The 15,000-nt window shown below is 35.3% G+C and overlaps 2 protein-coding genes across 4 annotated transcripts in view; both read left to right on the top strand.

Annotated features, from left to right (window-relative positions):
- The window catches only part of LOC144973454 (DNA polymerase beta-like), a 26,794-nt gene extending 19,837 nt beyond the window's left edge, over positions 1-6,957 (top strand). The window contains exons 11-14 of one of the 3 annotated variants that reach the window (XR_013645546.1): positions 514-590; positions 1,317-1,456; positions 2,616-3,625; positions 3,765-5,052. Coding sequence is in view for 2 of the 3 variants with exons in the window: in XM_078915915.1 (XP_078772041.1) it covers positions 514-590; positions 1,317-1,456; positions 2,616-2,710 (312 nt within the window). In the remaining variant the exon portion in view is untranslated. Of the gene's footprint in view, positions 1-513; positions 591-1,316; positions 1,457-2,615 lie in introns of all 3 variants that reach the window. The other 2 variants (XM_078915915.1, XM_078915917.1) reach the window with 2 other exon arrangements.
- LOC144973468 (core histone macro-H2A.1-like) overlaps positions 1-15,000 on the top strand; it is a 592,749-nt gene that overhangs the window by 411,280 nt on the left and 166,469 nt on the right. The gene's annotated exons all lie outside the window — the stretch shown is intronic.

The following is a 15,000-nucleotide window of genomic DNA, read 5'->3' as shown; positions in this document are numbered from 1 at the left end:
TAAACGTGTGTATAATAAGATGAAGATATATATAATTGACCCTTACATACTAGTGAAAGGTACACACTTTTAGAATAGATATTTGGAAGTTATGCTTTGAAGCTGATGTGAACATATTTGTAATAACTAGACGCAATTATGGGCCCGTTAACATTGTTGTAATGGAAAATATTTTGCGTTCGTTTGAGAGTATTTCCATTACAATAATGAGACCATAACAACTTGGGTTATCAGACCTGCAAAGAACCATAAGTCGTTTAAAACTATTAAAAATAGTCATTTGTCATTTTCACTTATTTTGACCCTAAAACTAGAAGTCTCTATATGAAAAAACTTTGAATCTAGACTGTAACTTCCCCAGTAAGAGATTTTATAGAAATTGATTGTATTGGTTGTCTCCACTTTGGTGAGATATTTGCATATTATGCCACACACTGCTTTTTTGGGTTTTATTTTAATGGTTTTATAACATTTGAAAGTTTAAAAGGTTTTTAATGTGTGATTATATTTCAGGGTGTCTGTCGTTTACAAGATGATTCTGACAAAACAGATAAGTCAGAGGAACACAGCTTTCGTAGAATTGATGTGAGGTAGGAATCACAAGTTTGCATTACGAGAGGTTTCTAGGAAACAGTTTTAGTGATACTAAGCTGCTAAAAGATGTGGACTGCAAAATTTAATGAACAGAAATTAATACAACAGCTTAGAAAAAGAACAAAATACCAAACACGGAACATTTCGGGATCAAAACCTTTCTTCAGCCAACAATTAAAAAAAATATAGGCTGAAGAAGGGTTTTGAGCCCGGAACATTCCATGTTTCATTGGGGGGTTTTTTATAAGTGTTACATTCATTTTTGTTGATTACATTTTAGGAAACAGTTTGTTTATTCCAAATTCACAACAATGAATTATCATCCTTTTGGTTTGTCACAAACTTTTGTCCCCTCACACTGATGATCTAGAAGACAATGGAAAGTCGTGTCGAGTGATGAGGAATTACTTTTAACCATTTACTTTGAAAATGGTGCTAAATTGCAAGAAACTATCGATTGTATAAATGTAATGAACAAAAGTGAGTATAACAGCTTCGAGAAAGAACACATACCAAACACAGAAAGTTTCAGGCTCAAAACCCTTCCTCAGCCAATAACAAAAACAATAAAAACATAAATATTGGACCATCCGAAAGTGATTATCATACCACAAGACCATATAGCCGCACAAAGCTTTACATATTTATGATTTTATCATACACAGTGCTAGTACTGATAGGGTCGGACACCCTCGATACATATTTTAATATTTTAATTTCAGACTGGTACCTCATGATCAGTATTACTGTGCCCTGTTGTATTTCACTGGCTCTGACGTCTTCAACCGAAACATGAGACAGGAGGCTTTAGACCAAGGTTTTACCATCAACGAGTACTGCATAAGACCTGTTGGAAGCACTGGTAACTTTTTTTTTTCTCTTTTTTGTTTTTTTTTTCAATTTCAAAATTCAAGATTACCGCTTAGCATTTCAAATTGGTACATATCAGTCTTAGTCAGTTGGTCTATTTGAAAAAGAAGAAGTAGACAAAAAGAAAAATAGAAGAGGGAGGGGAAAAAAAAGAAATAAAATATATATCATTTAAATAGAGAATTTCACGCTTTTACCATGCTCAATGTGCTTCACAATATTTCATTTATTCCCTAAGCAGGCCATGTAGAGCCATATTTCTATTTCACACAGTACCGGTTGCCTGTTAGGCATACTTTTTGTATTGACACTCTTTAAATTATTTGTATCTGCCTCGAGTCAAGTACTCATTTACACCTTAGTTGAGTGAGGTATTGTATGTAAAGTGCCATACCCAAGAAAACAACATTGGGACCAGAATTTTCATGATCACAGTCACTCATCTAGCCATTGAACAAGCTTAATATTGCTTGATATTTATGACAAGTCATGATTATATATTGCTGAGCAATGGAGCCACTCCAAGAAGAAAAAGAAAATAAATGAGTAGATAGAAAATTATAATGCAGGACATTGATCAATAACGATTTAATAATAATAATAATAATAATAATAATAATAATGAAGTTTATTTATAATGTGCCCAATCCTCTATACAATATTGATTTTCCGATTGATTCCTCAAGCCTGTTTTTTTTTATTGCTGTTGTAAGTTTCTCTAACTTGCTATTTTCAAATGGACGGGTAGTTGGCCCATCGCATAACCCCCAGACTTGGAGTACCAATGGACGGGTAGTTGGCCCATCGCATAACCCCCAGACTTGGAGTACAAATGGACGGGTAGTTGGCCCATCGCATAACCCCCAGACTTGGAGTACCGGGATTGATTTTGGAGATTCACTCCGAGACAGGTTCCTCTCCCGAGTTAGTGAATCCAGTCTACCCGTAGTTTTCTGTTGGGGTTTCCTTCCCTTAGACAATTGTCTTCCATGACTAATGAGCTCCATCTACTCAGGTTTGAAACCAGAGTGTTCCTTCTCCTAGGTGAATTGTCTCAGACGAGACATGAGCTCCACCGATCCAGGTTTGAAATCTACCCCCAAGTGGGTCTGTTTTTTTTATTAGTCACTTCTTTTAAATCATTTTTTCAGGAGTTCCAGGAGAACCCTTACCAGTGACCTGTGAGGAAGACATATTTGACTACATAGGAATGGACTATAGGAAACCAGAAAACAGAATATCCTAACTCTGCCATGGAAAATTCACTACCTCTCACCATAAAAATATACATATTTTATTTGTTGATTAATATAATCTCTTTATATGTCATTTCAAAAAAATTTTTATCATTATGTTATTATCAATCATAATCATCATTATTTTCATCATCATCATTGTCATTATCATAATAATCGTAATCGTTTTAAATAGCATTTTTAAATACACCTCAATCGACCCATTATTAATAAGTGATCCAAACTTCCCACTCGTTTATTTGTTTCTGTCTACCTCCTAATCCAACCCAATCCAATCCAATCCAATCCAAAATAGTTGCAGCTTAATGTGATGAAGATTGACGTTACTAGAGTGTGGTGGGGTGGCATTGACGTAATATCTATCTATTGGTTTTAAACTGGTTGAGATAACTATAGAATATTGTCGGGTTATTGTTCACTCTGACATTTTCAGTGATTCTGTTCCATGGCAATTCCTCAGTAATCGTCTGATTTTCTTGCAGTTGAAAATACAAAAGATCAGATAATTACAATGATATCCACTTTTTAAAAAAGGTTGGTGTTAACGAAAACATCATATGCATTATTGGATGAAAATAACTCTCTTTCTTTGGCCACCCAATTGTCAACGAGAGGCAACACAGAAATTTGTTTCATTTCTATCTACATCTGTTCTAAAAAGCAGTCACTGATTTCAGTAAAGTAGAAGTTTCACATTATGTCTTCTTCCCTTATGTCATATAATGGAGAAATTACATTTAAATGTTACCTTAATTTACTGTCATTATACAATATATATTTATTTCATTTTGAGTATGTATTTTAGAAATTTATATAACAAATAATATGTAAGCTTGCTTAATTCGCTATTGTATTATAACTTTATAATATTATTATTCTCAGGAGCAGTAGTGGTAGCAGTAGTAGTAGTTGTTGTTGTTGTTGAAGTAGTAGTAGTAGTAGTAGTAGTAGTAGTAGTAGTAGTAGTAGTAGTAGTAGTAGTAGTAGTAGTAGTAGTAGTAGAAGTAGTAGTAGTTGTTGTTGTAGTAGTAGTTGTTGTTGTAGTAGTAGTAGTAGTAGTAGTAGTAGTAGTAGTAGTAGTAGGTTCGTTTCGAGCCTTGAATAATGCAAGTTTAACTTTTATTATTATACTGAGTTGCTTCCCTTGTATGTGTCAAAGTTGAAAAATGATTATAGACCTTATAATATAGTACAGCAATCGGGAATAATTTTATGATGTCAAAATACTGGTTCAAATTTCCTAGGAAGTTTAAAATCAGTCCCTCGGAGGACTGGATACATACATTCTGCATTTAGAATGATAACACCTTATTTTCTAGCCTAATTAAATGCTGGTCGACAATGAAGATCTGTCCTTGCTCATTCACACCCTGTAATCAAAAGAATCTGCCTATACCCCTTGCAACTGAAATATTTATAGCACCTTATGATTCACTATCTAATCTATTCACTGACTATTCATTGTCCGGAGGACTGGTTACACACTTCCAAGGAGTTTTGAACTGGAAGAAAAGAAGGCGCAACTTCACGACCTCTGCTCCCCATTCAATGTCAGCTAGAGTGTAAGGAAGTTCAGCACATGCCAATAATTTATAGTTATTTCCATGTTTTTTTAAAAGTCATATCCAGAGCGTGCTGAAAACTCCTAGCATTCTAGCTAACCCCAGGCTTATTCCAATCTACCCTTGGAATAGACCCTAATAACAATTTTACCCTTGGGGATAAATAAAGGGAATATTTTTTTATCTTCTATTTTAAAAAAAAATGATTTAACTGGTTTTTAGCTTTTTATATTATTTATACATCGTCACCTTCATCATTATTATCGTCATCATCATCATCATCATCATCATCATCATCATCATCATCATCATCATCATCATATCCTTAAGACTACCATAGGTGCCATTGTTACCACTATTATATTATTTTAATCTTTTTTCTGTCTTTTTTTATACATAATCATATACATTGTCTTTTTGCTAATGAATATGTGTAAAACACATTTATCATGTCATGTTCATTCACATACTTTAACTCTCAGCAACCCATAGATTTAGTCTATGAAGCATTTAACCCATATTTTGGTGCTTCTTCAGTCGTAATTGTTTGATGATAAACTGTTATTTGGGTTGTTTTTTTGTTTTTTTTTTGCTATTTAATTATACATCATTATTGATCAATTAATCAATTTAATTGGTGAATGGAATTCTCCACAGGGAGGGGAACCTAAGCCTTCTCTGCGGATGAGTTGAGAACTTGGTAACACCCTTTCTATCTCTTTTATTCTCCTATGTAAAAAAAAAATAAATGTGAAGATTTATAGAAGGCATTTCCACGGATTTACCATGCTCAATGCGTTTCACAATGTTTCATTTATTCTACCAGCAGACCGTATGGAACCATATTTACATTTGAAAAAAGTGCCAGTCGCCTGTTAGGCATCCATTTTTGTACTAACACTCTTACAATATCCCTCTCTGCCTACAGCCAGGTACTTATTGACACCTGAGTCGATTGGGGTTTGTAGACTATGTTGAGAGTCCTGATGGCAAAGTTGGCACCTGCATATGCTTGAGTTTTCAATTTGAAATAATTATAATCTGAGGCGATTGTATTTTGTCCTCGGCCCAAATATTGTGACTTGTTCTTTCCTACATCATGATTATGTATGATATTGGTATTTTTTAAAAACCCACAGAAATTACGCCCTTCTGCCACGGTATCATTAGATGCTGTGGTCTAGGCATTCCACGAAGGAATATAGATAATCCATCAAACAAGATATATGATGTCAACAGTAATCACTCATGTGTCCCAAAGTGAGCAAATTGGGGGTTAATAATCTTGCCTGAGGAAAAAAAAACGAAAGTGCCTGAAGCGGGGCGTGAATCCGGGACCTTCTGGGTCACAGTGCAATGCCTTAACCACTCAACCACTTCCCTGCCTCCCCCATGACATTGATAATATGGTCTATAAAAAATGGGTTGCAAGCGCCTTTAATTTCACTTTAGGATTGATTTTGTGTTGGATGTAGTCTTGTGGTTTTATTCTATTGTACCAATTTGTGATTCGTTTGTTGTTTTTTTTTTTCCTGTTGTTTTTTGTTGTTGCTATTATTTTGGTTTGGAGGTTTCTTTTGGTGTTGTTGTTTTTGTTTAGTTTTTGCTTTGTTTCTTTTTGTTGTTTTTTTAAATTGTTTTTTTTTTTTTTGGGGGGGGGGTTATTTTCTTAAGTTATTCATTCATACGAAAGATGTCCTATACTTTAATGTTAAAATAATCTAGAACCTTCTTTTTTTACCAACTGCTCTATACTGTACTATCGCATCTTGTCATGTTTGTAGTATTGTTCTGGTTTCATTTGCCACTTTCCTGCACTGCTTTACATGTCAAATAGTTTCCATCTGTTAGAAAGGGCTATGGCTGGGGGGGGGGGTCTTTTGACCTCCCACGGTAGGCAGGAGGTCACTTGCTGTGTTTTCTATCCCTTTATATCTGTTTTCCAACTTGATTTTTGTCATTGTCTTGGAATGGGATTACTAGATTTTGTCCTTTCCCTTGACTGAGAGGGAAATAATCAAATGTATAGTTAAAGTTTTGGTAGATGATATTATTTTCCTTCTTAAATCATCTCTCTGTCGTTTTGAATGTATACTGTAAACATTTGAGTGTATTCCTCTCAATGAGACCCTGTGCGTGTGGCTGGATGAGACTTTTAGGTGATCGATGCACACTCACACTGATAGAATGAAATTAAGAAATTATGAAGCAGGCACCAGTGTTAGATCCCCAGTCGAGGTAGGCTGAGTTTTTGGGATATTTTTATTTCTTGCTTTGCCTGGCACCTTTCATTCACACTTGTTCAGATCTTTATCTGATAAAATGAATGCCTTTGAAATCTAAATCAATCTATTCCCTATATTGACCATTCCCTTTGTCTTACTTATCTTGTGTGCTTTTAATTGTACATTTTAGAATTTTACTTCCTTTTTACTGGCGCTGATATGACCTAAATATGCCACAAGCGCGGTAAAATCCTTGAAAATAAACAAAAGCAAAACAAGCCCATGGTCCCTTATAGTTTTAAATATATATGTTTTTACATAGTATTAGTATGATTAAAGATTTATTTATTTTTGCAATGTTCTTCTCTTCGAGCAATTTGAATTATAGATATTACTGTGAAAAACAACTTTCTCCTTGGAGATGAATAAAGGGAATATTTTTTTCTTCTATTTTGAAGATTTGAGTCGACTGCTTTTTATTTATACATCGTCAGCATCACCATTATCATCATCATCATCATCATCATAATTATCAACACCATCAACACTATCATCATCATCATCATCATATAGTCTCATGATACAGATTTTTAATAATAAAGGCTGGGTTTTTTTTCCATACACACAGAGAAAAATTTTTCTTTTCATCCGGATGTGTCGCTTAAGTTTCCATTTTTGAGCTATTTAAAACATTGAAACTAATCCATTGAAAATACAAATGTGTCCATTCATGCAAAATAAAGTCATAAATACTTTGCTTGATTAACACACAGCAGAAAATAATCAATCCATAGAGAAGAGATAAGGTCGTCTGCAACTTCTCTTAATAAAAGAACTTTTCGGCCCACTAGAAGAACTCAACAGCACGAATACCTTCTTCTTCGAAACGGGACTCCAGATATAAAAGGCATACGAGAAAAGGAGAAGATGAACACTGATTCATCATATGCCTTTATGCAAAATTCTCAATTAAAAATTATTTTTTTAAAGTCAAAAGTCATGACTATTGCACTCTGTGACCTTTCAGAGACAACTCCATACAGGCGACACATTATAGAAGCAAAGCAAATGTAATTTTGGGCATTAAAAATTACACTTTCATCAAAATATAATAGTAAAAGTTCTCCATGGTGGGGGCGGATGGGGCACGGTGGCCTAGCGTAATACAATACTCAATAATATAAGCCTTCAAGTCGAAATCATCGGCCGTTATTTACTATTCTTTGGCACGAAATGCATTGCGCCTTACAGTTACAGTCTCTCAGTGCAATCCCATGCCATCAATGTCTTAAAACGTGACAAATGCTCACAAACTGACTCGGCTGATAGACAATGGGAATATATATATATATTAAAACGTATTCTTGAAAACCTGTGTTTGAAATTTTGAGCTCGTTCCCAATGCCTGCTCTCAAGGTCGCGTGACGTATTTAGAAGTTTCTTCGAAATTTCAAACGTAGGAGGTCAAGAAAGGTCTCCACGATGGGGGTCTTCTGTATTCAGGGTTTCGTCCAACCAAGTCATCAATCACATGATTCCTGTGTGGGGTTCCTGACCTCCCAGAGTGGGCAAGGAGGCACCTAATGTGTCTTCTGTCCCCCTATATAAGTTTTCCATCATGCTTTCTGTCCTTTTCCATTGTTGTCCTTTTTACTGGCGCTGGTATGACTTTAATGTGTTGCAAGCACCCTAAAACCCTTAAAAACAATCACATGATTTGTTGCTGTCCAACGATGGTATTTCTTAACAAATGTAAACAGGCTGAGTAGTTTATGTTACGTTGCAATATCCATGTGTCCAGCTGAACAAAATGACCAATCATGATGTTAGATACTATTTCAAAATCTGTGAATACTTTGCACTATGTGGGTCATTTTGAGTACATTTTGCATTGTAACCAATGACCTCGAGCACATAGAAAAGTAATATAGATCATCCCATTCCGTTTAACGCCACGGAAACCGGATAAGCTCCACATTCACGGGCCTTATCGATAGAAGGAAATTGACGTCACTATTGTTTTTAGCCAATGATTTTTATGGGTAGTTCTAACTAAATTCTATCAGACTATGTGTTGGTACGTTATATTCAGCTGGCGGATGTTATGAGTTTTTTTACCTAAGCGCATAGCATCAATTAGGTGAATGCGTCTATTTCAATTTCTGTCCCTTAAATACTCACAACATCCGCCAGCCGGATATAATGTTCCTTCCAAAACAGAAGACTGTTTAACCTTGAACGTTTATAGTCTGATTAATAGTCAATAACAAAGGGGTGAGTGACTAGAAGGAACGAACTTAACGTCACTCAGCTCTTTGTTATTGCTTTTTGACAGTCATTGTTATGGTTAGTTCTCACTAAATTCTCTCAATTCAGTCAGACTTACTATAAGTTCAAGGTTACACATAGTTTTATGTTTTGGTAGAGGTAAATTATATCCGGCTGGCGGATATTGTATTTTACCTAAACGCATAGCATTAACAGCTGCAATGATTTAATGAGAATAAACTGATGCGGACGTGTCGCTTCATGCTGTTAAAGTACCTACCTACCTTCGTGGTCAATACTGAGAAATGTGAAAGAAGTCACACACACACACACACACACACACACACACATACACCCGAGAGGTTATATTGTGGTAACGTTTTTATTATGCTTCGATGAATTGGGGGTATTTTCCTTGAATAAATCATCAGATAGCTTACATTTACGTTGAATGGGGCTATCTGTCTCCGGGTACAAACACATAATGAAACTTTGGAAGGCCGGACGTCGGTGTAATGTTACTATAAGTATAAGAAAAGAAAAAAAACCTAACTGGCCACAATATAGACGAATCTGCTTTACTCTGAAAAAACGTGTATTTAAAATTCTGGCCAGAAAACTCGTCCTTCAATAAATATCGATCGATGAAAATGACCCTCCATCTTGTCAAAACATCTCAAACCTGTGACTTCCCTTGGTTTCTTAGTGTGAAATCGGTGGTTTTGACGACTTCTGTTTGAATAATATAAGAACTGTATAATATAACTTTTACCTATCCATTCACCAAGTTGATATGTATTGTAAGAGAGCTAAGGTGACTTATTGCCGCATGATCAACGACCAGTCAATATAAATTTCCGTTGCATAATATTACAGACATGGCTATGTGTTATGACATTATGCCTTGAATCAGTGCTTGTCATCCTTCTTTTTTTATTTAGAAATAAACAAAAGTAAATATAAATATGCTTCAAAAGGGAAATCCCATCCACAACGACATAATACCATTTTGTAACGTTGAGTAACATATTCGATATCTAACATTGAGTGAAAAAAATGAGCTTTTATATCGCGCAATATCCACTAAATGTGCTCAAAGCGCTTTACAAGGGGTCACTGGTTAACAACAGCAACACTTAACATGTAGGACAGGAACTCGCCTGTTAGGCGATATTATTATTTTTTTCGGACAGAGACAACGCTGTTAACGGCCAGGTTACACCTGAATACGATGAGAGAATGTGAGTAAAGAGCCTTTTCCAAGGACTCAACTATGCGCCGAGCAAGGCTCCAACCCTGGACCTTCCAATCCAAAAGCGAGTGCCATACCACAAGACCACATAGCCTAACACCGATTATATCCGTAGGTTACCCGGGTTATTTGTACTCCATGCCTATTTATTACATTTTTACGAGACAAATTTTAGGCGTCGCATCAAAGCCAATGTTTTTAGTTTTTGCATGATAATGGTATTTGACAAAAACTATCTATGCACATGCTCATTTTCAATACATTTTTTCCCATTTTGAAAAGTAGAAAAAAACTCTAGGATTGAGTGAGTTAAACTTAAAGAAAGAAAGAAAAAAGTATTTATCATTGTGCGCCAGACTTGTCACGATTTCCAATAAACCTTGACCGAGAAAAAAAAAAGGAATAAAAAAGATTGGAGCTGCAATCCGGTTTGTTTTTACAAAGGGGTGGAATTCCCCGTGGAATACCCCCGCAGAACCGAAAGTGCTCGTGCTGCAATTCGATTTTTATCAATTCTACCGCTGGTTCTGGTATAGTTATATAAGGAGGAACTCGTGACTTTGTTCCAGAAACGTTTATGTCACGATCTTATTATAATGTTTGTTGACTTGTGTGATTAGTGGTCGTGTCCCGATTTGACCCTTCCCCTTTGTTAACATCGCCCGACTCCGGATTTGTATTTTGACGTCATTTTTAGGTTAGTGTTCCCGGAGCCTTTGTAAACTTGTAGATACATGTAGAATGAAGTTGACGTCACTCAGGTCTTTGTTATTGTTTTCTGCCATCCGTGTTTATGAGTAAATTGATCAAGCCCGTGGCAAGTTCTGCGATCGTAATCACAACAGAATTTACTGTGTATATTAAATGTAAACCATCCAAATGTTCACTTATCCCAAACTCTTCGTTTTTTATACACCGTAAAGAATAAAAATCCCAAAGTATGGTACTGTACTGTAACCGATGCAAAAAAAGAAAATCAGCTTAACGTCATTAACAATTCTAGTATTCAAACCAATATCATTCAAATCCATCAGAAGGTCGTGAAGATATCCACGTCAACGCATGTGGAACGGACCGTAACGAAAACTCACAAGGTGCAACACAAACCTAAAAATTTTCGTCAAAAATTCTTAGTGGGGTTTAGTATCAGGCTATAAGTGAACGAAAGCTACGGTTTACCATGATTTCAGTAATGTTAACGAGACAATAACAATTGCTTGCTATCCTATAAATAGCGAACCAGTTCATCGCAAACTACTTATATCCAGGATTAATAGACTCAACAATTCAATCACCGTTTGTTGCACAGTTTTGTTTTTTAAATGAGATTTTATATAGCGTAATATCCACTAAAGTGCTCAAAGCGCTTTACAGAGAGACCCTGACCAACAGCAACACAACGAGTAGAACGAGACATGACGCCTGTTAGGCGATAATACAATTTTTTTTAAATACAATTTTACACCTGGGCACGGTGAGAGGTGAGAGAATGTGAGTAAAGAGCCATTTGAAGTGACTGTTGACAATTTTGATAAAGCAATTATTAGTGTTATGGATAAGCACGCACCTCTCACGACAAGATCTGTGAACATCATAAAAGAATCACCATGGTACAATTTGGAGGTAAAACGTATCAAGAAAGAGAAAAGAAAAGCGGAGAAGAAATGGAAAAAATCTGGCCTGACAATTGATAAGGAAATTTACATATCATTCAAACATAAACTCAAAGAGGTGACAATTAAGGCAAAGCGTATCTACTATCTTGATAAAGTTGATAACATAAAAAGTCCGAAGGAGTTTTATAAAATCTCAAATAAGCTTCTAGGCAAAGAGATCAAAACAAGCCTGCCACACCACACTGACGACAAGCAACTCGCGGACTGCTTTGTAGAGTATTTCATGAATACGGAGTGAACTTGACACAGACGAAACAGAAGCAGAATATACCTCTTTTTATGGTGAACCCTTAACATCTTTCAAAGAAATTTCAATAAATGACACAAAGAAAACGATTCTCTCTAGTCCTAGCAAATAATGTAGGCTCGACCCTTTACCAACATCCCTTTTGAAGGAGTGTATTGATGAACTTGCACCTTACATCACTGAATTGATTAATTAATCATTAATGGTGGGAGTTGTTCCAGAAAGCTTCAAGAAAGCAGTGGTGAAGCCATTGTTGAAGAAAGCGGGACTTGACAGTGATAATTTTAAAAACTCTAGGCCTGTATCAAATCTACTATTCATTTCCAAAATTCTAGAAAAGATTGTACTAAAACAGCTTTCTTGTCACGTGAAACATAATAACCTCGATGAGTGCTTTCAATCGGCATATCGGCAAAACATAGCACAGAAACAGCATTGATGAGAATCACAAATGACTTGCTGCAAATTATTGATCAAGGAAAAACCACCCTCCTTGGTCTTCTCGATCTTTCGGCGGCCTTTGACACCATCGACCATGCCATACTACTTCGAAGGCTACAAGTTACTTTCGGCATATCAGGCACTGCTCTAAACTGGTTTGCATCATATCTTACTCAAAGAACTCAATCAGTTTTAATTGGGGAAGTAACTTCGTCAGAGCGTGACCTTCATTTTGTTGTACCTCAAGGATCCGTTTTAGGCCCAGTCCTTTTCGTACTTTACACTTCCCCTGTTGTGAGAATCTTAGAGCAACATTCTCTCGCTTACCATATGTACGCCGACGATACCCAGATATATAGCATGTGTTTGCAATCCGATATAGTTTCAAAGATAACTGTTTACGAACAATGCATCAACCATGTGATGAGATGGATGTCTGCAAATAGATTAAAATTAAATGGCGACAAGACTGAAGCCTTATTCATTGCTAGTTCCAATAATAAGACAGATCCATTTACACTGGCACTGACAATCAACGATAATGACAAAATACAGCTCACAACATCAGCAAAAAATCTCGGCATCACCTTAGAGAGTGATCTGTCTATGAACAAACATATTAACAATGTGAGAACAAGTGCTATCTGCATTCTAAGAAATATCAGAACAATCAGACCATTTATTAATAGGGAAACTTGCAACAAATTGGTAACATCTTTGATATTCCCGAAAATGGACTACTGCAATGCACTGTTTGTTGGTCTTACAAAGGACAAAATAAAGAAACTCCAGAAAATAAAGAACATGGCAGCCCGCGTTGTGCTGCAGAAAGACAGGAAAACTGCAGCTCCCGAATTACTACAGCAGCTGCATTGGCTGCCAGTGGACCAGCGGATTAAATATAAATCTTCAACTATCGTTTTCAAATGCCTGGAAGGCTCGTCACCAACATATCTCTCAAACCTCGTTGAACGGTATAACCCACAGCGATCGCTTCGATCAACGAACGACCTCAAATTGAAAACACCCCGCTGTCGAGTGAAGGCTGGTGAACGCGCCTTTCAGCATTCTGGTCCAAGGTTGTGGAATTTACTACCACTAGAGATACGTTCTTCGTCTTCACTAGAGGAATTCAAGCGTCGATTGAAGACATTCTTATTCCGACAGGCTTTCTTTTGATTATGTGTATAATTAGCGTTGTTCGTACTGTGTTAGGGCTTAATGATTAAGTTAATCTATGTTATTATGCGCCCAGAGCCCTCCTGATGAAGGGATGTTTGGCGCACTATAAATCTATACCATTATTATTTCCAAGGACTCTACTATGCGCCAGGTAAGGCTCGAATCCAGGACCTTCCGATCCGAAAGCGAGTGTCATACCACTTGACCACATAGCCACATATTTGATGCACCTTAAAAGATTAAAATAAAAAAGAATCCAACAAAAAATAACCTCGCCCCCCCCCCCCCTAAAAAAAAAGATGTCGAATCTGAGCAACGCCATTATCACATTATCTCATTCGTCTGTAGTGTTTCATTCATCCTGTTTTGTTGATAAAGGGGAAACCCGAAACGTCCATATCATCTGTTTTCGTTGGTTAAATTGAAGCTTACATTCAATTTCACATTATTTATTTGTGTTTGTCTACGAGAATTTCCATTCCATCAATGAGACCAAGAGAGAGAGAGAGAGAGAGAGAGAGAGAGAGAGAGAGAGAGAGAGAGAGAATAAGTAGGAGTGAAATATCTGTTCAATCAATGTTATAGTTATCATATAAAGTTATAACAAGTGTAACTAAATGACAAATTGCCATATTTATGGACAATCAAGATCTATTATTATTATTATTATTATTATTATTATTATTATTATTATTATTATTATTATTATTATTATTATTATTATCATCATCATCATCATTATTTATTATAATAATTTGGGTTATCGGGCCTACAGACAAGTCGGACACTTACAAACGAACAACAAATGTGAACAGTTTTATATTTCGGGAAAGAGTTTATCGATAAAGAAAAATTAACTCCGGGAAGAAGATTCAGGATACAGATTACTACTCCTGTGTTATCTATGATTCAGGATGTCACAGTTTGTTTTTTTTTTTTTTTTTTTTTTTTTTTTTGGGGGGGGGTCTGGTTTTTATTTGATTCCTCCTTTAGAGATAAAATCATGACAAGCATGTGAAAGCCACCCGTCGTGTATCATGTTTCTGACAGGAGAAAGTCAGAGGTTTTAAATAAATTCATAAATAAATACATACATACATAAATAAATAGATTAATTAATTAATTAATTAATTAATTAATAATAATATAATAATAATAATAATAATAATAATAATAATAATAATAATAATAATAATAATAAATAATAATAATAATAATAATAATAATAATAATAATAATAATATAATAATAATAATAATAATAATAATAATAATAATAATAATAATAATAATAATAATAATAAAAATAGACTCTTATAGAACGCACGGTATCCTCAACATTGAGGCTCTTGGCGCTTTAAATAATAATAATAATAATAATAATAATAATAATAATAATAATAATAATAATGATGATGATGATGATGA

The sequence above is a fragment of the Berghia stephanieae genome, chromosome 5 (assembly GCF_034508935.2).
Source record: "Berghia stephanieae isolate SIO BIC M18660-M18661 chromosome 5, UCSD_Bste_1.3, whole genome shotgun sequence".
Taxonomy (NCBI): Eukaryota; Metazoa; Mollusca; class Gastropoda; order Nudibranchia; family Aeolidiidae; genus Berghia; species Berghia stephanieae.
This window is presented reverse-complemented; position numbering and strand designations above follow the sequence as displayed.